The sequence below is a fragment of the Aythya fuligula genome, chromosome 10 (assembly GCF_009819795.1).
Source record: "Aythya fuligula isolate bAytFul2 chromosome 10, bAytFul2.pri, whole genome shotgun sequence".
NCBI classification, from domain to species: Eukaryota; Metazoa; Chordata; class Aves; order Anseriformes; family Anatidae; genus Aythya; species Aythya fuligula.
The window spans coordinates 4269925-4294942 of NC_045568.1; the positions used below are offsets into that span (position 1 = coordinate 4269925).

The 25018-nt window shown below is 41.2% G+C and overlaps 1 protein-coding gene across 1 annotated transcript; it reads left to right on the forward strand.

Moving 5' to 3' along the window:
- The first annotated feature begins 5220 nt into the window (after positions 1–5220).
- On the forward strand, positions 5221–24068 carry RAB43 (RAB43, member RAS oncogene family). The gene is made up of 3 exons (XM_032193883.1): positions 5221–5451; positions 15528–15711; positions 16635–24068. The coding sequence occupies exons 1-3, from the start codon at positions 5221–5223 to the stop codon at positions 16886–16888; spliced, it is 669 nt and encodes a 222-aa protein (XP_032049774.1). The 3' UTR covers positions 16889–24068.
- Positions 24069–25018: the final 950 nt, after the last annotated feature.

A 25018-nucleotide genomic window follows, 5' to 3' on the forward strand; every position in this document is an offset into this window, starting at 1 on the left:
TGTTATATTAAAGCTCTCATCTACATTTGGGAAAACAGGCAAGCTCACTTGAACTGAGGCTTTGATGACTTTTTTCAGAGTGTTTCAGAGAGAGCAAAAATTGATAATAGAATATATTCTAGATCTTCTCAAGGGTAAAGCCCAAAGCATCAGTTCTCAGGAAATAAGCTATGATATATCAAGATTTAACTTGGAAATGACATTAACATGAGGACATTTCAGATTTCAAATAGGAGGGGTACCAAATGTAGCATAAATACAGGCAGAAAATATGTTGAAGAAGAGAGAAAGCATCACAGCCACTCTTTACACAATTCAGAAGGTAATTGATTAGAGATCGCTAAGTAGAAGGGGAGCAATGACATTCAGTTAACAAATACACAAAATAAGTACAAGGAGGGCAGTTTTCATAAAACTGGTTTCTAAACTGAATGCATCAGTTCTGGAAAGACAACTCAGGAACTGTGAAGATCTTTACCTAAGGGATGTATGGCAGAATCACCCCACCTCACTCAGCAATGTGTACCAGGGAAAGGAAAAGCTACCCACTACCAAGAAATCCAGCTCTTGTGATAAATCTCAGACAGATGTACAGATACTGCAAGTAAACTGCTTTTATGATGCTTACAGGTACTATATTAATCTCACTTAAAAGAATAAAAGTCAGCAAACTGTGCAGATTTCCAGGTGGTTCTTAACTGAGTCTTCAGCACTTCAAGCAACATTTTGTGAGTGTGCAGCCACAGGCCAACTGGTAAAGCCACGCACATGTGCACGCTGCTGCTCTATAGGATTCTGGCTGTGGTCAGAACACAAAAGAGGAATACTAGTTAGAGCACACGCTGTTCAAAGGGATTTCACCTATTCCCCTTACCCTACATTCCTCAATATACATCTCCAGTCTACAATGGCAAGATGCTACAGGTAAACGAATGACTCAAGGAACCACCCAGAGATAGCAGCAATCGGGGGACTGCTCTGTGATGATTTGCCAAATGGACCTGACTGAGAGGAACCAAAGTTTTTAGTTTCATCAGCAACTCTTTGGTGGTTGAAACTGTGATTAACAGCTGTGTTTTAAGAAATCTCTTCTATTAATTGGCGTGGTTTCTGAAGTGTCAAGTCTTCTTTTACACTCTGAATACAGGCAAGGAAACGGATGGGTGACTAAGATTGATAAAAGCCTTTAGAAAGAAAGAGGAGGAGAATTTGCATTGCATTCGTACAGACGATGAAGCTATGTACATGAATACAGTATTTCAAATGACAATGAATCCACTCTCTACAACTGAGTCACCCAAAAGGAACTGGAAATAGCTTATGGCTTCTAATACTCATAACAAGTAACTTCAAAAACCATGTGAAGGCAATCAAGTGTTGTTATCACTAGCTTGTTCTGAAGCTTGGTTGATTGCAAATTCAACGCTCGTTTTGGGTGCCAAGCGCATCACATATGACAAAGTTGTATGCTTTGCCTAGCAGCTGCATAACAGAAGTTACTTCATCTCTAGGAATCACGCATGGAGACACGGAGCCTGTTCTCAGAGCAAGGTTAGGCTCTGCAGGCTTGCAAGGAGAACATCAAAAAGCCTTGGCTGGAGGAGTTTCAGACCTCAAATTCTTTCCTGTTTGTTGGTTAGCAACTTCCTTACAACTTGGCAGTTTCGCTGCCACTACAGTAAGAGAACACCAGGCAGAAGCAAAATTTCTTCTAGAATAGGCCACTACCGATATGAGGCCTATGAGGCATCATGTTTCAAGACTCCAGGAGTCTTCCTGCTGCTGGAGCCACTGCAGTTTTGGGGGACAAATGGTAGTGTGGCAAAAGGACTCTCCAGGAGAAATACATTCTTCAGCTGTGGGGCTTCCCAATTAATCATAAGAGACGTCTATCTCTATTCTGTTCCCTAATTATTTCTCCTACAATACAGGCACAGATTTGGAAAATCAGAGGTTGTCACATACAGCAGGAATATCTGACTAGTGATGGTCCTCGAGATAACCATTTGTCTTGTCCCTCTCCAAATAAATCAAAAGGTTTCCATCCTATTACAGAGAGAACAAAATTTTGTCTCTCTTGCTAACATTAAACAGTCTAAAAACATTCCTATATTTTTTATTTTTTTTTGGGGGGGGAAAGGCTTTAGAACATTAACAAAATAAACTAAATGAAAGTAAATCTACTGACGTTTTAACTGGCAAACACCAGAAACTGCTAAACTTAAGAAAAAATAAAAAAATAAAAATTAAAGAAAAAAAAAGAAGTAGTAGTTCTGGATACAAATATGTTTAATTTAGCATCTCCTTCATTTTAGACTGAATTACTAAATTACTAAACAGTATATTATCACAAAATTCTTCTGGCTAAGATTCAGAACAATCCATTTTTGTATAAGAACACAGCCCATAATACTGAAGGTTCCATTGCTCAGAAGACTCAGAAAACCCGACCTGTAAATCAAAATCTGAGACACCTCCAAGATAACCTGAGACACTGTCTAGAAGGGCATAGCCAGAGCCCACGTGATTATAAACACCAATAAAGTTTGAAAGAATAAAGTTTCATCTCAAGTAATATCAGTAACAAAATTATCACAGGACAGGAAGAGGAAGTTTGGCCTCATAAACAAAACATACTCAAGAGTAACAAAATATGTATGATTTAATATGAACAATAAAAATGTATAAATCAAAAGTATGGGGCCATGTCAGGCAATGGTGAGTATGGGAACAGGAGTTTTTGGCTTTAAAAAAGCAACAAGTAGTTTTTATTTCATAACCTATATTTATTATGTCTATTATTATAAAATTAAATATGTCACTATTTAGCAGATAGTGCTTATACCAGAAAGTACAATATTTCATTGCTTCTCATGTCTTCAAGAAACCAATCCATCCGTGCTGACTCAGCTATACAATTGGCAGGCTATAAAGCTGCCAAGAAAGAGAGATGTTCAAACATTCTTTTAACCAAAGCCTGACCAACCAAAGTTGGTACCTCCTAAGGAGTGTTAACACATAAGCAATGTCCTGACATTATAAATGCAAGAAGGAAAGGTTGAACTCCATTGAAAAGTTTATCTTGGAACAAAGTATAAACAACATATCAACCAAAGCTATAATTCTAGTTATCTTGGTTTTCATGAACGATTTTGGCAATTGTTATATATCCTTACTGGAAGGTATTAAGAATGAATGCTTGCTACTTTCTAGAATTACAGGAGTCTGTAAACTCAGTAAGTCATTGCATAGTTACACAATGCTCCTTGAACCCTTCCCTGCTGCTCCTTCAAACTGCGCTGCAGAAGACTGGGTCAGATTTTAGGACTCATCCCTGTTCCCTCTACCCCTACACACTGTTTGATATAAGGTCACCATACAGATTCATTTAGAAGGTCAGAAAATAGTTTGTTTTGTACCTTCAGATCTCAAGCAGCTGCTTTGAAATATTATACAGTCTCACCAACCGAATTCCGCTATCAGAAGTGGAAATTGCAAGCAAGCTTACACCTACAGCAAAGGTTTTGCAGACCAACTTCTTTATTAGACCTGAAAAATCAAACTTCTTGTTGAACTGAATTAGCTGAGGGATTAGCTGTGATCAGTACAGGGGTCCTTTTGCCATGTTCTGATGCTGTTTTCTGTCATTGCTCTTGTCTGATGGATGACTCAAGTACAGGCAGATAAAGAGAAATGGACTCACACCCATGTTGGTTTTCCTTAGCTTTCCATGAAACAGGTGTTGATCCCCAGCGGAGTCTGGGAACTAGCCAAAGACCAGCATTTCAACATTCAAACCATCCCATGCAGTTTTCACAACTTGAAGGAATGAAAGATCCCTCACACGTGTAGCAACAGAAAACATAAGTCAGCACATTACATTTGGGGAATTCCTTGTTTTAATTGCTTTAAAAGCTAATGAAGATACGAAGCAACAATGACCATTAATGCAAAGAAGATGTAATGATTTACAGCAAGGATAGCGGAATACCTGGTTGTGTAACTATCTTCATGGAAGTAGTACCTTTATCTTTCCACTAAAATGAGATCATGCAGTTAATTCTAAGTATTAAGACTAACATCTCTAGAACTGTTTTCTCCTAAATAATCTAAGTTCTCTGATGTGTTTGGCTCAGAAACTGAAAACTTTGAAAATGCTTATTAACATGACAGCATATGCTCAGCGATCTTATTTCCTCTTTAACACTTTCTGTCCTGGTTCATCATTCCTTCTAGAATTCAGCAGCCGGCATAATTCACAGTATCAGACTACCAGAAAGCCATTTTCCCAGCCCAAGTACTCATGAGTCTGCTCTTGCTGGAAGGTTACCATGGATCACCAAAAATATAGAGAGAGACATGAATAGGAAACATAACAAACCCACCCCAAAATCCACTGATTCATCATAATTCAAAAACAAGCTGGCCTGGTTGGCCTGTGCTGGCTCAGTCACAAAGCCAGTCCTCCTCCTGCACAGCTACCTATGGGAAAATATAACTCTTGCTCCCAGAAATGCTATTATTCAATTGTTCCATTTCACAGTTTTGTCGTTTCATACTGAGGATGGAAATTAGCAAATCACTTTTACAAAGAGCACACTGGCAAGACATGCTGTGTCAAAGTATTTATTAGTAAAGCCGATTTTTATTAGCATCTTGACTCAGCACGTAATCTGAAAGAGTATCTATTAAAGGGCAGCTCGTTCTGCAGATTACGTAGGCAGAGGTTAAAGCACAATCCCGGGCAGCTGATGCATTTCTGCCAGCACACACCCCATGCTGCGGTGCAATGTGTTAGCACACGCACGCTGCCAGATGCAGGACACGTAGCACCATGCCGGCAACGCCGCACAGCACCTCGCCAGGCTGAAAAAACATAGCCCTGAGCCTTGGGCTGCGACTCTGGAAACAAACCGCACCCTGCCTCAGACCTAAAACTGAGCAGCCCAGCGACAAGAGCGAGCTGCACCTCCTGGGTGGCCGCACCGTGCCCCTGCACCTGCTCATTGCGGCGTGGCGGCGGGGGAACGCCCCGCGGGCATTGTGCCGCCACCAGCGAGGCCCGGCCCGCGGGGCTGCCGGGGGAGGGCCCGCGGGGGGCGGGCGGAGGCGGGCGGGAGGCGGGCCCCGGGCCCGGGCCCCGGCTCGGCGCGGCGGGGGGCGGCGGCGCAGAGCGCGGCGGGGCGGGCGGCGGGCGGCAGGGCCGGGGGCGGCGGCGCCATGCCCGGGCCGGCGGCGCCCGCGGGGCCCGGTGGCGGCGGCGGCGGCGGGGCCGACCCGGAGGAGGGCTACGACTTCCTCTTCAAGCTGGTGCTGATCGGGGACGCCAGCGTGGGCAAGACCTGCCTGGTGCAGCGCTTCAAAACCGGGGCCTTCGCCGAGCGCCAGGGCAGCACCATCGGCGTGGACTTCACCATGAAGAGCCTGGAGATCCAGGGCAAGCGGGTGAAGGTGAGCGGCGGCCCCGGCGCCCCCCACGGCTCCCCCCGGCCGCGCAGCCCCCGGGGGCCGGCGAGCAGCCGGGCCCGGCGCAGTCCAGCACGGCCCGGCCCGGCCCCGCTCCTCCCCAGCTGTTTCCCGGCAGGGGCAGAGCCCTGAGGCTCCTCCCGGCCCGCCGGGTCCCGGCACGGAGCCGCTGCTGCCGGGGCTCGGTGCGGGGCCGGAGCCCGGCCGTGTGCCCGGCGGCTCGGAGGGGCCGGGGAGCGCTTGGCAGCGGAGCCACCCCGACAGCTCGCCTTAAGGAGCTGTTTGCGGGGGGTCTTACAAAGTGCAGCTTCTGCGGCTCTCAGAGCTGAGCAAATCAACCCTAAATCTGGCTTCTGCTTTTCTCAGGCTGGAGGAAATTGTTAGGGTTAGAAAAAGGATTTCATATATCTGGATACATATGGATGTACATGCAGTGATTTTTATCCCCAGGCTCTGTGGCACAAATTCCATGCAGTGGGCATGGCCTCTGAGCACAGAGGCACCATCGGGCAGTGTGAAGGCAAGGCTGGGGCAGCCGGCAGCTTGTAGGGGGCTGCTGGCAGAGAGCCCTTCGCCAGGCCCCTCCACGGTGAAGCCGTGCAGCTATCTTTACTTACTCCCACTGGGACTAAAAATAATTCAATTCAGCCCCTGCCCAGGAAAGATCATAAAACTGAAACGCTTTTGGAGGAAAGGTGATAACAAAACACGATAATTGCAGCTAAATTTTGGACTGCATTTATCAAAGTAGGGGCCGAAGTCCTCTGTTGTCTTTTCCTTATAAATTAACTTAGGTGAGCAGAATATTAAGCAGAGAAAGTTGCAGAAAATGGAAGAAATAAAGGCTCACCTCTCAGGAGAGGAAGAGGATTACAAGTTCCACACCTAGAAAGGTGTTTGCTTTCTTTGTAGTATCTTACCTTTTCCTTTTGTGTATGGGGTTAGCTGAGGTTAGCCGTTGGAAAGGAATCTCAGCTTGTGCTATTACTTTCTCTTCTGTGCTCTCCAGCAAGAGAGCAGTTAGAGGTGGGCTTTCTCCTTTAAGATTGAAACCTGGCGCAATTTAAATGCCAGGCACACACAAAGTGACAAATGTGTCTGATCCTGCTGCCAGGGGGCTCAGCTAGGCGCCTCAGGACGAGGGCAGGACTAGCCCAGGGCAGAATCTCCCAGGTGTGCTTTCTCATATCCTCAATACTGAGGCTTGAGTGTAATGAAACCTGTGGATTATTTCCCAGTATTTTACAAATGGCAAACAAAAAGATGCAAGCCTCGTGAGCCTTCCTTTTGTTTTAGATTATCCTGTACTTCCATGTAAAAAATGAGGGATGCCCAGATTGAAGAAGAGTGCTTTAAACATTAGTTGAAACAAGTTAATCTAATACTGCTGCTGCTGATATACCTTGTAGTTATTTTCGTTAGCTGCTGAGTCAGGACCACAGCTAGAATATAAAAACATTTGCTTGGAGGGTGTTTTTTTGTTTGTTTGGTCTCTTAAGGTGTGCATTGTGTGTGAAGTTTATATTCCAGTCAGGCTTTTCCATTTGGACTGAGATTTTGAGCAGTGCATTAATCTCAGCAGGTTTGTTCAGCACGTTATAGGGAATAGAAAATCAGGAGGCATTTTATTACACTTTTGTGGGCTCCCTCACAAAGTAGGCAGATCCGTACGATCAGGTGTGTATAGCTGACACATTGTCCAGGTTTGATTTTGGTGTAGCTTATACTGATTCTAGGAAAAGCACTGCAGCTATCTGAACAGATCATACCCTAACCAGTTAGTAAACAAGCCTGTACATGTGCTCTGGAAGCGCTGTTTCTCGCTGTGTCAGTCACGTGAGGCATACTTGCTTAGAAATGTTTCAGATGAATTGTTAACTGGGCTTCCTCAAATCATGATGCATTCAGGATGTGTCTCAAATAAAGTTTGTTTTACCGTCAAGATCCTTACAAACACATGCCAGGCAATTTCCCAGCACTGCTCCAGATTCATTATGGATTTATGCTAGTCAAGACAAGATTCTTCATAAGGAATGAGAAGGCTTGTTTTGTGCTTAGCAAATGGTGCAAGAATGAGAAAAATCCAGTTTTTGTAACTGGATCATCTTTAAAAGTTCTTTCAGACCAACAGAGTGTACAAAAAAGTCCCAAGGAGCATTTGAACGCTACTTGCTCCACATCCCCAGTGGCCTACGCTTCATTTTTAGACAGGGTAAGGATAGCATTACAACATAACTGAGTAAGTATGAATCAGATGCTTATTTTGAGATTCATACAAACTTTTTAAAGTTAATTGTGTTACTGTCTCTATGTAAAACTGTCAATGTTTTCATTACAGTTATATGTTTCTGCAACATTTGGAGCACAAGGATTTTAAGTCTCACTTAATTTTGATGCATTTTTGTTGGAGAGGGGAAAAGAAGCATCTTGGGGGAGTAAAGGTGAAGATTCTGCAAATAACTTGTGGTTTTCTGTTTTTATTTTTAACTCAAGTAAATCTTTCCTTGCATCTTAAAGCTGTAGTCTTCCACATGTCTCAAATGACATCTCATACACAACTGCTGCAGCAGCTACTGAAAGCTGACTAAGCGTCATACGCAAAGGGAGGTTACTGCTGGAGAAAGGAGCTATTCATGGACAGTCCTCATAACAGAAGCTTTCTCTAGAGTAATAAAATATAAAGCACTGGCAGTGCAAGCATGCCCAATATGTGCTAACGCAGATTTGCAGAGATTTACCACTAACAGAGGGGAAGAACAAGTAAACTCTGTGCCATCCAATCTGTTTCTCTTCTTGTTCTTTCTTTCAGATTTCCAACTGCAATTTGAGATTCTGACCGGTAGGATTGCACAAGCCACTGGTCAGTGGGACAGGCTTCTCTGAGCCATGGGCTCTTGGAGGCAATGGGGCTAAGAGGGAGCCATGCAGGGATGTGGCAGATCTGGCAGGCTGGGTTTTAATGGAACTTGAATCTCATAGCTACTGGTGATGACCACCTTGATTTTGTCACAAAGGCAGATTCTGACCAGCACGTATCCAGAATTGTTCCCCTTCAGCTCTATGAAATACCTGCAGTTTATCATCATTAACAAGAAATGCTCTCGTATATGCTGTTTATCAGGTTGCAGTTGTGGTGTTACACTCTTATCTCCTATGTAGCAGACTTAGTCCTACAGGACAGAGACTGCAGTTCCCAAAAGTCGTGGTTGTTGACTTAATGCATAGCGAGTAAAGTCCTATTGATAAAATAATTCCATGTTCTTTGAGCAATAGAAAGAATCTGGCAAACGGAACAAAACAGTTTCCTAACTGTTCTCTCACTGTAGGAAAAGATATTTATAAAACCATGTAACTAAGATTTTACATAATTATAAGCAAGGACATTCCTGAGTCCAAGTCCGTGACTTGTAGCAAGTAATAATAACAAAATTCCTTTTCTTTTCATGAGCATCCTTGTGAACAGATAAATTTATAGGGTATCTCTAATGTCTACTTTATGATGCTATTTTGTACTGTTTTACACACAGTGACTTTTTGTTTATGTTATTGTTTTTCTTTCTCTTACCATATCTTTAAGAAAGTGGCAGGGGAGAACCTTTGAAAACAAACACATTCCTTTTATAACAATTATTTCTTTACGTACCACTGCACTTCTTAATTTACAAGCTTTCTGAGCCCGTATAATATTAAGGTTCTGGGCTTTTATTCAGGCTTCATGGCTGTAAATATATTATTTTCAGAATGTAATGTGTCTTTCATTACCTGGCCAAATCGCAAGTAATATAAAATTATGATTTGTTAGCTGTCATGATTCTGGACTGATTGGAAGGTCAACTCCAAACAAACCCCAAATTTATCATGAATCATATCAGATAAGGTAAAAGGGAGAAAAATGAAAAATATATGTATTTGGGGGAAAAGACCAAAAAAAAAAAGACAGGAATAAAAGGAAAACAAAAGGAAGAAAAAGAAAACAAAGTTATGTTTATCAACATTGCTAAGCAAACACACATAATGCAATTGGTTATTACATGGAAGCAGTGATCTTTGATATCTAGAGGAAAGTGTAGCTCTCTTGTCAACTACTTTGACGCTCAGAACAAGAGAGCAAACAAGAATGCTGAATTCTCAGCAAACAGGGATTCCTTATTCTCAGAGAATTTTGTAGAGGAAACAATCAAACGGATCAGTTTATCTGAACTGTTCTGTCTATAAACGTTACTTACACTGCTTTCCAGAGCTTGGCTTTATTGCTTTTGGCAAAGGTTGTATAGATTAAGTTGTAAGATCTTTTCAGTAAGGCTTTTTAGGAGTGAGTGTTGTGGTTTGCCAGTGTGCCGAAATGTATATTATTGTTTGCCGTTTGAGATGGCAGGATGGTCAGTTGGTTTGGAATTATTTAGCAGAGTCTTTGCGTCCACCATTTCAATTCAGGGGAGTTCTATCAAAGCTGCTCTAGTTTGAAGAATCCATAGTACAAGAGTGACATTTTTATCTTTATAATGGAAGTGATCAGCTACAGAATATACTTAGTGATTATTAATACTGCTTCACCAACAAAGGTAGACCTGAACTTCCGTGCTTCTCTAGAAGAATCAGGAAAATACTTAATAAATTATGTAGGAAGTGAGGGAGGGGGAGAAATTATTTCAAGTAGCTCGAGGCCACTTGTTAAGCATTAACCTTCGATAAGCTATGTTTATCAATGCAAGATGAGTGAGTCTGCATGAAAACATTTGATAATACTCATTTTCCATGCTCTTTGGTCAGTTTGTCACTCACCATTTTCAACACTGTCAATTTCTGTGGTTGAAACTCTTTCTTTGAGCCTGATCAGACAACCAAGACTGACCTGCCAGAGAACCATCTTACATCTCACCACCTTCTGGTTTAAGGGCATGTATGATTTGCTGGAGTTTGTAGCTACATGTGGCTTCCCTGTCCTCCCTCCTCACATACTGTGAATGTGTGTGCTTGTTAGTTAAGGCAACACACTTGTGAAGAGTCATCAGACAACCAGGTTGGTGAAGTAATTGCACAGATCTCATAAATGGCTGTCTATGTTCAGTTCCACAGCACCATGCAGACTTGGTTCAGATTTATGAGACCTGTGCACACTGATGGATGAAATAAACAGTTCAGATACTGTAAAATCTGAAAACTGTTGGTGTATGCACACAAAATCCAAAGTGCCTACAAAATATTTGGCTTCTTTTACCATTCATGGCCATCCAACAAGCATGGACACATACAAATATATGGAATGCTTACATATATTTTTTGCCTAGTGTTTTCTTAGCAGCTGTACAGGGATCCTATGCATGTGCTCTCAGATCATAAGAGTTGACAGTGCCTCTTTGAAGCACGCCTCTTTGAACTTGCTTTCTCAAACATGATAGCCTGCAATTACTTACTTTCATGCAGATATATACATATTTTTAAATATAAAGTCATAGAATCACAGAGTATTTCAGGTTGAAAGGACTTCAGGTCTCCATCCAACCTCCTACTTGAACCAGTCAGCTGGGAGAACAGACCAGGTTGCTTAGGGCGTTATCCAGTCTGGCCTTGAAAACCTCCAGGGATGGAGACTGCAAAACCTCTGGACAACGTGCTCCACGGTCCTCGTGGTGAAAAATCTGTTCCTCACATCAAGTTGAAATATTTCCTGGTTCAATTTTTGTCTGCTGTGTCTCATCCTCCCACCATGTGCCACTGTGAAGAGCCTTGCTCAGGCTTCTTGATGGCCTCCCCATTGGTACTGGGCAGCAGCTAATAGGTGATCTCAGTCCCATTCGCATGCCAAATAAGCCTGGTTCCCTCAACCTCTTCTCACAGAGTATGTAGTCCCGTTATCTGACTATCTTGACAGCCTTCCACTCAACTTGCTCTAGTTCTTTATGTGTTTCCTGTGCTGGGGACCCAAAACTGGACACCATATTTTAGTTGAGATGTGCTGAGTAAAGGGGAATAATCACCTTTCTTGATCTACTGGCTTTGCTGCTGTCCATACAGCTCAGGATGCTGCCAGCCTCCTTTGCTGCCTGGGCACGCTGCTGGCGCCAGCTCAGCTTGCTGTCTGCAAAGACCCCCAGGGCCTTTTCAGCACAGCTGCTCCCCAGACAGTCAGTCCCCAGCTCACATCACTGCAAGGAATGAATGACATATATTCTGTGCAAGCTCCTTTCCAACAAGAAAAGAAGAAAAAACAAGTACAAAAAACGTTCAAGACTTTGTCTAATGTACTTACGGAAAGCTTTGATTCCACAGTGATTGTACGATCCTGAAAAATCGTACAGGAGTTAATAGCAGGTTTAGCACTTTGCTATTCAGTACCAGCCAGTGCTAAGAGCTCTGGTGTCCAAAAATTTCAAAGCTAAAAGCAGACCAAAATAACCAGCTTCTGTAGTAAAGTGAGCATTCAATAGTGAAACAACTAGCACAAGAAAGGTGGCTTCTTGTCTTAGTTCACTCAGGGTATTCTGTGCTGGCCTTCTGAACAACGGGTGCTTATCTGTCCTCTATCCTGTCTTTGTTGGTTACTGGAGATGGTCTCCCTAAAAGCCTCCTACCACTCTCTCATTTCATAGGTATGTTCTCTCAGGGTCCTCAGTTGAATTTAACACAATTCTCCAGCAATCCAACTTCTCGTTGTCTTTCTTACACCAGAGCTGCTGCCAAGGTGATTACAAAACCGGGAATTGCTTAAAAACAGTTAAAGTTGCTAAGTGACATGTGGCGTTTCATCACATTATTTACAAAGCTCAAGCACTTAATTGCAGAGATAAATACTTAAGAACCTCATATCACATATGCAGTATATGACACATTTATATCTATTTTTGCAACCTGTGGCTAGTACAGTTTATTTGGCATTGTTTTGGTATTTACATCTAACTTTACTAAGGAACTTTTAAATGAGAAATACCGAGCCTATATTTTTTTCAAAGAATTTGCAATTGCTGTATCTTGTCAAGAGTTACATGCTTGTAAATAGTTTAGTGGAGAGAGAAGGTTATTGGATTGGTTCACACCCAGCAGCAACAAGTCAAACTGAACAGGTGTATTTGGGATTGGTCCAAGATGGTTTTGCCATTGCTGTAAAGGGTATTTGCCCCAGGAAGGTGCAACCTGCATGCTGTCAGTACCGAATGGCTGTGTAATTAGTGCTAACTCTTCAAACAAAAGAAAAATCCGTATTTGTCAGTTAAATCTGTGAATGAAGGTGTACAGTGAATCAAATTAACAGTTCCTAGTTTCCGTGCAGAGAGAGGACAAGGACATGCAGCTGGGATGGCAAGTTTCTGATGACACTGTGGCCTTAGTTTTGCTTAAGCAAGTCATTAAACCATGTTCTTATTTGACTGACTTTGCCTGAAAAAGTGATCACTCACCTGGCTCCTGCCAGCAGAAGTGACGGGTGCAGTGGCAAACAGGTGTGTCATTTGGTATCTATGTTTGCAAAGTATCTGCTTGTGGGTTATGTCACACAACAACGTCTAACACATGCTGTTGTCTCAGCATTGAAAGCAAAACCACAACAAACTGAAGATCTTGTAAAAAGCTAAATGATTCTGAGTCCGTACATTTAAAGAGAAGGGACAATTAGGGAGCATGAACTTTAAACTACCAAGGGAAAGAGCCGACCTGGAGGATGTTGCCTGGAAGGAAGACCTGCTGCCTGTGCTCCTCAGAAGGTGAAGCCTGTCTGTGGTCTGTGCTGTTCCCAGCAGGATGCTCAGGGCTTCAGCAACTTTGTACTTTGAGTCCTGTGAACGCACAGACATAAAAACTTGAGTAAAAAATGTCTGGGAGTGCTGTAAGAACTTCCTGGTGTCACTGCGAGGTTGCTCTATCACTGTTGACAGCCTGTGGAGATTTGGGAGGACCAGAGAAATACAGATACTATACTTATCTTCAGAAAGAGCGAGAAATGCTAGGAACTACAAGCTGGTCAGATTCATTTTGGTCTCTGGGAAAATGATGGAGCAAGTCCTCCTGGAAAAATTAAGATTTTATCTCACTTTGAGCAGGCAGTTGGCTTTGTCACCTACCAAAATCTGTCCCAACTTCAGTGATTCTGTGATTTTATGGAAAGTACATTCATACAGATTTTCAAAATCCAGAGTAAAGCATAAGGCCCAAGACTAGCTTGCTCAGCCACTCTACAGGTAAAACACTTTTTTTTTTTTTATTATTCCATGAGAAAAGTGTAAGCTAAAATATTTTTTAAATTTAAAAATTATATAAATCTATATGCACAGTAACTCAGACCTGTCTCAGGAGTTGAGTAATCACCATTAGCTTTATTTTGCACTTGACCTAACCAAATGCTGAGATTTAAAACTGCATAAAGGACACGAAGGTCTAGTGGGAGGCTTGAGTGCAGAGAGCATCAAAAGCCTGCTATTAACTTCCTGGTCTCAGTAATTGTTGTCTGTTCTAGATAATTAACTGTTCCATTAATAAGCACTGTTTTGTTGTTTCCCGTTTTCTGAGTCCATTACAGTCCCTTCTCCTTCGCTGAGAAAACTGTTAAGAAGTACTTTTTTCATTGGACTGATTTGTTTTAAGCTGTACATACATTATTTGGGATCTAAATGCTAGTTAGCACAGGAAAGCAATCTGATCTCTACAGCCTTTTTCAAAGTGAAAGTTTCTGCTCAAACATGCAGCAGAGTCAGATCATGGAAACAAAATACTAATGTGCAGAAGAAATAAATGGAAATGGTTCTGTATTATTTGGTATAAAACATCACTGAAGTTAGGTTGTAGTCAGATCTTTATAGGGAAGAGATTCAGAGAGAGGGAAACAAATAAGTAGCACATCCACAATATGGAAAGATTAAAACACCAAAGAATGTGTGCTTATGTCCTGTCTCATTTAAGAGGAGATGCAGAATATACTGAATTGTACACACAAATGGTCTCTCATTTATCATTTGGGAAAAGAAGGGAAAAAAAGCAAAGTGAAATAGAAGGACAGAAAATGTAAAATTATAAATAAAAGTCTTTGGCTTCATTATTACTATATATTGAAGCCAAGAGCTGTGAAGGATTCAGAACGGATTAGTGATTTGTATGGAGAATGAGAACATCTGCAGGTACTTTAGATTAGAAGCTCCTGCGACAGAAACCATCGTGTTCCAGGACATCAGACAACCTGCAAAACAACAGGATTTGAAAAGAAATTTTCCCTACTAACAGGATATTGTGTTTGTCCACTCTCAGTTATTTGGCTTCTTCCTCTGGAACATCTGGTCCTGGGAACTCAAAACCTGATACTAAACTCAGAGCTGTTACGCGCCTAGATTCAGGCAGAAGTACATGAGCTGGGCATTTCTTCTTCCTTCCCAGGTGCAGCCTGTTCTTGCACCTAAAAGCTCTCAGGAGACTTAAGAGTCTAAATGTTTGACTGACTGTTGGAACCTAGAGATGTTGGCATTTCTTTTATACATTCTTTTATGCCTTCTTTTACAGATTTTATGTATTCTATATATACAGTTTTATTTGTCTCTCATTTCCTTATCGAACAACTTTGGTGCTCTCACGTGATACAACCGCCGCCTACTTCAGTTGTTACTGCCTCTGTAGCAGACCTGGCAAGACTCCCTCAGTACCTCAGCCAGCATGCCAGTGAAAGGCCACCTGTAGTTTCAGTAACACACCAGAAGATGAACTGGAGTGTTTTGGCTCTGGTCTTGTTTTCATAACTCTGCTAGAGAAAGTGACAGGGGTAGGGCTGGGCACAGCAAAGTGCTAACTTCATAATCTGCCACAGAAGGATGCATCAGAGCTTGTCTCCAGCTCGCCAAAACATCTCAATGCAAATAGAAATTTAAGCAGCCAAAAGCAAAAAAAGAGTTCTTCAGTGTACGTTGCTGTCCTTAAATCATGATCAAAGGACTAGAAAAACATAATGCCACAATGTATTACCTATAAGGGGGATAAGGTTATTCTAACAAGGTTATTAAATCAAGTCCTAGCTTTTGATTCAAGAAAACATAATATATACTGAACCTTTACTGCCAGTATCTCATTGCATGCTTTGTTTTATTTAGTTGCAGATCTGGGACACAGCTGGCCAGGAGAGATTCCGCACTATCACGCAGAGTTACTACCGCAGCGCCAACGGAGCAATCCTAGCCTATGATATCAGCAAGAGAGGCTCTTTCTTGTCCATTCCTCGCTGGATCGAGGATGTGAGAAAGTATGCTGGCTCCAACATAGTACAGTTACTGATTGGTAAGTTCAAGTCTCGGAATGAAAATATGACTAGCAGCACTACAGGGCACTGTGTGGTGTGCGTAGTTGCAGTACTCATTCAGGTGGTTAAAAGTTTTGGCTTTGTTTGCAGTTAAGATGTATGTAATAGAGCTGATTGAAAATTTTCCAAGTGTTTTATTTTTCAATCAGGAAATGCTGATGCATGAGACAAATGTTTTTAAGATGCCTATCTGCCTGAATGAAGTTCTGTTAAGGATGAGGCAGCTTTGTGTCAGAAGCCAGCTTGGAAGCCACGCTTTGCGCTCACTTAGTGGAGGACTGGGTACCCAGGATTTCCAGGTTTTGAGGCAGAGCTGCTATGGAGCTGTTCTGGTGATCAGAATCGTACAGTTTTAGGGGCAGGAAGCTCCATGGTATCGAGCAGACCTGTTTTAGGGGACTGGGACACCCACAGACTTCATGGACTGGGGATTTTGGAAGGACTTCAGGGCAGCCAGAATTCATCAGTTCTCTTGGAAATTCTGCCTCCCAGCCCCAGTGTTTCTGAGTGGGACGCCGTTCTCAGGGCTCGCAGACCTGCTAGTGCACCTTCAGTGTTCTAGACTTCCCTGGGAGCCAGAAGACTGCTGTTGTTTTCATATTGTCTTCCTTGTCTTTCCTCACAGAATGGTTTTAGCATTGATATTTCCTCCTTTACAGTCTACAGCTGTTGCTCTCCAGTTGCTCTCTGACTTCTTCTGTTCTCCGTATGAATCACACCGAAATACATGACCTAGTCCAACCTCCTACTCAAGGCAAGGCTGACGTCAGGTTGGTCAGGGCCTTTTCAGTTGGATTTTGAGAATCTCCAAGAATGGAAGTTTCTGGAAAATCTGAGAACCTCGTGCCCTGGCACAAATAGTCGTTATAAATTTCTCTGTTTGTTTTTATTTTTCTTCCAGGAAATAAGTCTGACCTAAGTGACCTTCGAGAGGTTCAGCTGGAAGAAGCTCAGAATCTGGCTGAACGCTACGATAATATCATCTGTGCCATAGAGACCTCTGCAAAAGACTCCAGCAACGTAGAGGAGGCTTTTGTGAAGATGGCCACAGAGCTCATGATGAGGCATGGAGGCCCTATGTTCAGTGAGAAGAATACTGATAGCATCAAGCTTGACAGCAAGGACGTTGTAGAAGGATGGGGGTGTGCTTGCTGATATGAGCTAGGTGAAATCCCTAACTGTACTGGAATTTAGATGGTGCTTCACCCTAATGCTGAGTAGCACAGTAGCCATATTTTCCTCCTTCTGTGAAACCAGCAATTTTGTAGAAGTTAGTTAGACACAATCCTGTTTGCTTTGGTGTCTTTTTTTAAAAGGGGACTTTTGAGAGGTAGTCCTAAAAGTCAAGCCCTCTGAAAAACTTACTCGACATTTGTCCCTACCATTTTCTTTTCTGTGACCTTCATGCCAGTTACAAAAGTGGAGGAAAAAACTTTGAACCGGAGATGTGGGGTAGGGAAACAGATGGCTGGAAAAGAGACTGCCACATACCCAAATTCTGAAGCAATTGTCATGGGATTGTTGGCAAAGACGAATAGGCACGCTTGACAGCGTCTCTTTAAATGCTCAGCACTCCACCAATGACCAGAAGGCCTAGAAGCGACAGGGAGTGTCTGATCAAGGTATTTCTATTGTCAAAATACCCAGCATTTTGATTACAGGACCAAATAGTCACCTGTCCAAGGGCATATGGATTGCTAGCTAGTACTGGAACAGGCCCAGGTGGGACAGCCTTCTCTCAGGTTTTGTTTTCATTTTCTTAAGTTATCATTTTAATAGATAGCAAAATCACCCTGAGCGGTATCACCACTTGCTGTCAAGCAGGGTTGGACCAGTTTAGTTATTTTAAATACAGTCTTGAGGAGAGGGTAGGTGTATTGCATTTGTTACTGTTTGCACAGGGATAGCTCCCTTTTCTAAGTGGGTATCATTGATTTTTTTGCCCTCAAGTCTATCAGTTTCATCTGAAATTACAGACCTGTGCCACTGGAAACAGCAACTGAAGAAACCTTGAACTGTCTGGTGGCTGTGATCTCTTGCCATGTGCCTAATGGCCGTATACAGGGTTAATTCTGGTCGTACATTTGGTATTATGTTACCCAAGTGTTCACTGCTTAAGCGGCATAAGTAGGATTTGGTTGGTTGGTTGGATTTTAACCGTCTTTTTAAATGCAACATGGGTGTGTATTTGGAAAGAAGACTTCAGAATAGCAGAAAACTGCACGCCCTGCAACTTCTTGGTTGTAAGAGTCTAGCATCTGGAGTGATTACCTCCCACCTTTGTACTCATCTGCATCTCTCCCTGTCACAAGTTACTAATTGCTTTTTATTTCTTGAAAACTCAGCAGGGATTTTCTTTAACTGTTGATCAGAAGTCTACATTGTTAAGTAAAATAGATCTCATAATCCAACTACATACAGTTGCCTTTCAGATTCAGCTCTGTACTGCATGTTGTAGATACAGTCCAAGTACTGGTGGCAGCAGCCCTTCCTGGATTTACACTCTCAAGCACCTTACAAACTTGGATTTGCAAAGGGAGCAGAAGCAGGTTTATTTTTAATTCTTCTGTTAAAGCAAAGGTGTTCAGAGGTGCAAGTGATTTCTGCAATCCTCATTCTTTGAAGGAGCTCATTTACAGAAAGCACTCACTTCAACTGAAGTCACTTGTCCCTTTTGAAAATCTTGATCAAAAAGGACCAGGTGGATTGGTTTGCTGCTAGGGCTACACCTGTTTTTAGCCATTCAACATATCCAGTGTCATGAAAATCTGGAAGATTTAAGAAAGGGCTAATGGATCCTAATTTCAATACTATTCATTTTCATACAGAAAATATTAAATCATTCTTTGGACTTTCTGTTTGTGTTTTTTGTTTGTTTTGTTTTTAACTATGAAGTAGATTATTGAAGAGTTGCATATGTTTTGTGGCCTGTTTGCTCCTAATCTAAGGGAATAGTTTTCAAGTTTTATAGTTGTAAGAGTGAAAGGGCTTTACATTTTTCAATTAGCTTTTAATAATTCTAACATTTTATGTGGAAGGGCAGGTTAAGCTGCAGTATTCAGTAGTATTTTTGGATAGTTTTTCAGGACATTCCCAGCTCTCCTGCATCCAAAGATTACAGGCAGTAAGTGCTCAGCAGTAGTTAAAAACTGAAAATGAGAATTGTCCAAACTCTAGATTTGATATCACAAATCCTGTACTCCACTCCCAGGAGAACCTGTGAAGACAGTCCAAGCCAAAATTCAGTCCTGATTACTGTTTTTCTTCCTGCTTAGGTGGGCCTTAAGCTACAGAATACTAGCAAACATTTGACATATTATAGTTTACACCTGCAGGTCACAGGCCTGCAGTTCTGCACGCATGAAGGTGGACCCTCAGATAAGCTCAGCCTCCCAGTATTTGCAGGAGTAGTGCCAAATTATTGAAGCCATGCTGATAAAATTCGATGTGCATTTAAGAACAGTATGGCTACTACTCAGATTGAAATCAGGAGTTTACACAGTAACTCATCTTAAAGCTGGAGCAAGATGTAAAAGGAACAGATCTTACTTCCAGTGAAGTCAGTGAATGATTGTGTTTTTACAGTAGATGGAGAAATGAGGAAGCACTGATCCATTCCCTTAATTTTGGGTTTCATTTAGTACATTAGCAGAATTATACCAAGCACTAGACTTTTCCTTATGATTTGCCCCTATTTCAAAATAAGATAGTGCTGAAGGTTGAGATTCTGCCTGCAGGTTCCTCTGTTTCAGTCAGAACACATGAAGTACAGAGTCAGTGATTTGTTCGCTGCCTTTTCAAATGATGGCACCCAGCAGCTGAGGTTAGTTTTCATTTTGCTGCAAAAAGACTTAGACTATGGATGGCTTCAGCTCAGCATTGTTTACTGACTCCTGAGTCTTCCACATTATAACAAGTGTAATGCAAGTTGCCGTGTTGTACCTAACTGAACAAAGAAGAACAAAGAAACAGATGGAAGACTTGTGATTTTTTTTCAGGTTAGCAGCAGAGTGACACAACCTGACAGCTTGAGCTGTCAGTAGTAAGAGGCTATTTCAGTTACAGTTTCTTGTTCTATTGGTAATAGCACAGTACTCACTAGATTGATAGCTTCTTAACCAGAAATATATTAGACAGTAAACAGAACCTCCCTTTCTGAAGACTTTTGTTAGATCCATCACTTGCGCACACAGCTATGTAATTCAGGTAGTAGGAAGCCCCTCGTGTTGGTTCAATTCCATTAGTCCTGTTGGAACCAAAAGGCTGCCTGGATGAAGAGAGTGAGTAGCCATAAACCTGAGATTTACAGGTAAAAAAACTATTTCACCTCTCAGGTTGTAAATGTGCACTGATGTACATCCAGTGAATAATTCAGCAGCACATGACCAGAGTTCATAGCGTAAAGATTTGCCAAGAATCCTGTTTACTGGCAGTTGAACATTAACAAGAGTACGGTGCAGTAATAGCTTTTAAGCAGATCTCCTTGGTTGACCATGTATCTGCATTAATATGTATTGTTTGGTTTTGGCAGTACCCAAAGTGTGCAAAATATTACATAAACACAGAAGGGAGCATTGATCCCTGCCCTGTAACAATTCGGAGTGGAATGCTGAGGCAAATACTGAAATGAAATCATCAGCAGAATGTGGTTCCCGGAGTGTGGGCAGTTATCCTTTGTATTGATTTGTGATTTAAGCTAATTTTATCTCCAGTTACTCATCCGGCCTGCCACGAATGGAATTTTTACAAATATTTATTATGTAAATATTATATAATATGTCAGCCCAGAAACCTACTAATATTTGTTTTGCAAAACAAATTTAAAACAAAAACACTTAAGAACGGAGGAAAAGTCCTAATGATTTTATCCCTCTCCCTGTAGTTGAAAGCAGGTCTCTTTGTGGCAGGAGTAACTACAAACCTGAATGGAGCCCAGCTAACACTGCGTAGATTTCTTAGAGCTTCATGGAAAGTTGGGCTCCTTCTCAGTTTTTTCTTTGACTTCAGAGAAGATCAGATTTATTTGAAAACTAGAGCAGATTGTCATGTGTTGCACATTACCGCGGTTAAGGCATTACATTCTGCAGATACTCAAGCAGTAGTACACTTAAATAACATTAAAGCCTTTCCTTGATGCTTCCCTGTCATATGTTGTCCCACTGAGATTCACACCTCCATTATTTAGTCTCCTAGCCAGCCAACTTGTGTCCAGTTGATCATTTGAATGTTTTTGGCCATCTCATGCCAATACCGAGGGATCTGGGATGCAATAACATTGTTAGTTTCCCTTCGTGGAATTGTGTTTCGTAGTGCTATAATGTGAGTCTCTTTAAATTTTGGATGTATTTATATGTTATTTCATTAGTAGAAATCATTAGCTTTATGCATCCTACTTCCAAAACATTTCTATATTAACAGACCATTGAAGTTTACCCTATTGCATCATTTTGTGTAAACACACTAGAAGAAAATGAAAATGAGAACAATAGGTGCTTTGTGAAACTGAAATACAGTTACTCTCCTTTTGATACCTTCCAACCTTGGAGAGTGCTCAGTTTAACCCTGCAGTCATTTTCTGTGGAGACTTCACAGAAACAAACCAGGTTGTGGGTAGAACAAGCCACGAGTAAAGAGCTGGGGAAAATCCAAGGAAAGGGGAGCAAGTACGTGTACTGTCGTGAAGCGGAGTTTTCCCGTGACTCGCTTCACCACAGGAGTTTATGCTCACCACGCAGCTTGTATTCCCACTCTTGTGGTTCACGTACTAAGGCAATTAGAAACCAGAGCAACAGATCAATGCCGTGGGTAGTTCGTAGTGGAACTGAAAGGAGACAAATCCCAGAGCTTAGGCTAATCACCCTAAACACTTTGTATCATTTGAGAAAGGGTAACTTTTTTTTTTGATCAACTGAAAGGCATTTTAGATTTACAAATTGGCAATAAAATATGCCATATCGTTAACCCCTACAGCCTAATCATCTCATTTTACTGCAGTTCCATGAATTATGGTGACTTCAAGAGTCACAGAACAGAGCCCTTCGTCTGTTTTGGTCTGTTCTCAGATTTGACATTTCTTTTCCTCCAGAGAAGATGACATTCATAGATTTGGGAAATACTGTCTCAGATTTAATTTTGTAGTATCTTTTGGTGCTGACCATCCTACTGAGGTTTTGGTCTGAGGAAAGATTCCTGGGTGTGTTAGTTTTTGCTGACCAGGTCATGTCAGATTTCTTTCAACTCTACTAAATTAAGTTTTAGAGCTATTCAGAGCAGCAAAAATCTCAGATGTAAGCACTAAAATGCAGTCCCCACTGTGTACTTTAGGGAAAAGCAAACAAACAAACTATCCCATAACTAGGTGTTCTGATTTCCAGCACAAGTTTAGCCATCTGTATCCCTTTTATCATTTCATTTTAGTTTACTCAGAAAAGAGCAAGGTTACAAAATTAAAACAGACCAAGGCAAAGGGATATTTGCCATTTGTGGAACTGTTGCCAGAGGTTAGATGAAAAGAGACAGCACACATCCTATCCTAATTTTAGATATCAGTCATATTAAAGAAACACTAAATGCTAAAAATGCACTTCAAAATAATTATTCAAAGGAAAAAGGGTTGTGATTTTTTTTTAACTGTGTCTTTTAAACAAAGATTTCGCCATGAACACTGATACAGGCAGTTACCCATGTCACATTTGTAACTTCAGGTGTGACTGAAGGCAGACTGTCAACAACTGCCTACAGTCAACAGCCAGTAGAAAACCAGCGAACAGAGTAAGTTCACAAGAATGAGAAAAGTGAAGGCTTGAGTTAGTGAAAAAGGATTTTATGTTTTGTCTTGTTAAATCTGATAGCTTTAGTCAATGTTTACTCAGTTCAGAGAACTAATTTCCTTCCCAAAGGTAAAATAAACTATACAAGTAGCTACATTTTTTTCTGCTTTTGCTTTTGTTTTTAAATAAATTTGGCAGCTGTCTATACTGAACAAGAGGGGACTGATAAACCAGCTAAGCATATGGTAACAGACACTGTCCTCCAGGGACATCCTCTGAGAATCTTTAGGAGATCAGATTCAATGTCACCGGGATCACAAACTGATAACAAAACTATTGAGGCTCTTTATCTTTAAAAGGTCATTTTCCATGTTTGTTTTGCAAGACATTTTTAGACTTCGGTTGAGTTACTTTCAGTTTGATTATTGAATTGAACTGAACTGCTGACACTGATTTCTACTTTCTTTCTGCCTCAAATTCACCAGAAAAATGAGGAACAGATCTTATCACAAATCTCTAAAGGGCCACCAGATAAACTGTAACCAACAAGGGTTTTGTACACACGTAACTACCAGTCTCCTGGCCCTGTGATAGTGACTTAAGATCTTTAACTTGTATATCTGATACTGTACTCTCAAAAACGTCAATTGTCTAGCTCTGCCATCATTCACCTGATGAGGTAGTGCAAGTAGGTAGGTACAGCAGCTTCCCAAAGCTGCTTCTATCTAAGCCACTTCTATCTAAAGCTCACTTAACCCATTCAGAAATTGATATTACAGCTAAATTACTACAAATGTACTATTTTCTTTGAATTTAGTCATAAAAATAACAAAATATTTTCCTACATTTATATTTTTAAATCGTAAAGTCTAGATGAAGATACTAAAAACAGCAGTCCCCTATTTTAAGCTTGCATACTTAAAATGCAATGTAGCTGACTACACTGTAGGAGTTTAAATCCTAAGTCCCCACAAACTCACTAACACATCTTAAAGTACACCCTATGTGAATGTAATAGCTAGCTAAAAGGATCCAAGTTTCTGTAAATGTTAGCTTAGAAAAAGTACCTGACATATGACCAGGATCGGGGCAAGCTAGCAATCAATTAAAAAAAAAAAAAAAGACACTTCTCCAGACAAAAGCATGGGAAAACATTAAATGGAAGACGATTTCCTTAGAAATTGTCTTTTAAAGCATCTGACCAACACCAGCGGTATACTTCCAAAAGGCAGTCTCTTTCCAGTAACCACCAACAGCCAGTTACCCTGCAGCGTTCTCTAGAGCAGGTGATGAACAACACCCATTGCTTCTGCACTAAGTTCTGTAAGCAGTGCAGATGTAAGGAGGTGATTTTGGGTATCAAAACTATTGCATGTGAAAACAAGGGTATGAAAGATTGTCCTTTGAATATGGCATGCAAACTTATCTTGACTACTTGAAGCTACTTTTAAGGAGTGAATTAAGAGCTGCAGTTTCCACGGGATTAAAGCTTCAGACAGATGCCTACCAATGTCTTCAAAAGTATCTAATTCCCACTGGGAGAAGGAAAAAAAAAAAAAAAAAAACAAAAAACTTGTGTGGAACTGGGTTTGCATTAGGGGGAAATCAAGGGGCTATCAGAAAAAACACTTTCATGCAAAGGGCAGAGCCATCCTCATTATTCTGTAATTGTCATGTTCATTCCCTATTTCCGTGCTGTGCATAGATAAACATTTTTCCCTTTGCAAGCAGTATTAAAATAGATCATTCTAGGTATGAAAAGTAGTTTGACACTTGGCAAAAGAAAATGCTATGTATGTTTTCTTAAGGAAGTGACATATTGATGAGGAGAGTAAATTTACTAATACAGCTTGGTGGTGTAATGTACTCACCACGTGGAGTTGTGTTTGAATGGTGCTACATAAACTTACCGCTTCAGGACCTGGGAAGCCAATGCATGAGATCAGACACCGTTCCGCTTCCCAGGCATAATATCCTGAGCAGAAGGTGAATTTACTTATTTGTAACTGTTTAAAGATTTGTCTTATTTTGTCTGTGTGGAGAAATGCTAAGATTTTTGATAGTCTGATACACTCAGTGTTGTCAACAATCTTTTCCCTCTTTTGTGCCTCACTCACTGGTATCTGATAATTTATATAAAACCCAGTCTCCAGAGGATGCACGACCCTAGAGACTAGATAGCATTCAAGTGAGTCTGGCTCACACACCTGTTGGGGAGAAAATACAAATCTCTAATTCATATTGAATTCATTCAATGCATTCCAAAATGATTTGAGGGGTTGAGAGGATAACAGTGTTACAATTATTCTGCATTTTCTAGGACAAATTTGTTGCTGTTTTTCAAGGTTTCTTCAAGAGATGCAGGCTATACATTTCTAATCATCAGTAACTACTTTGCTTACCACAATATTGACTAGATCATTTGGAATATGAGGAGACAAGGGAGCAAGCTTGCGTACTACAGTATTTTTTTTTATACTTTACTTTCATCTATTTATGAATTCGTTATGAAAAA

Excerpts from the sequence above, each read along its gene's own strand:
- RAB43 (XM_032193883.1), top strand. The coding sequence starts at position 5,221 with ATGCCCGGGCCGGCGGCGCCCGCGGGGCCCGGTGGCGGCGGCGGCGGC. Across the intron at positions 5,452-15,527 it reads TCCAGGGCAAGCGGGTGAAG|TTGCAGATCTGGGACACAGC; the intron begins GTGAGCGGCGGC and ends TGTTTTATTTAG. Across the intron at positions 15,712-16,634 it reads CATAGTACAGTTACTGATTG|GAAATAAGTCTGACCTAAGT; the intron begins GTAAGTTCAAGT and ends TTTTTCTTCCAG.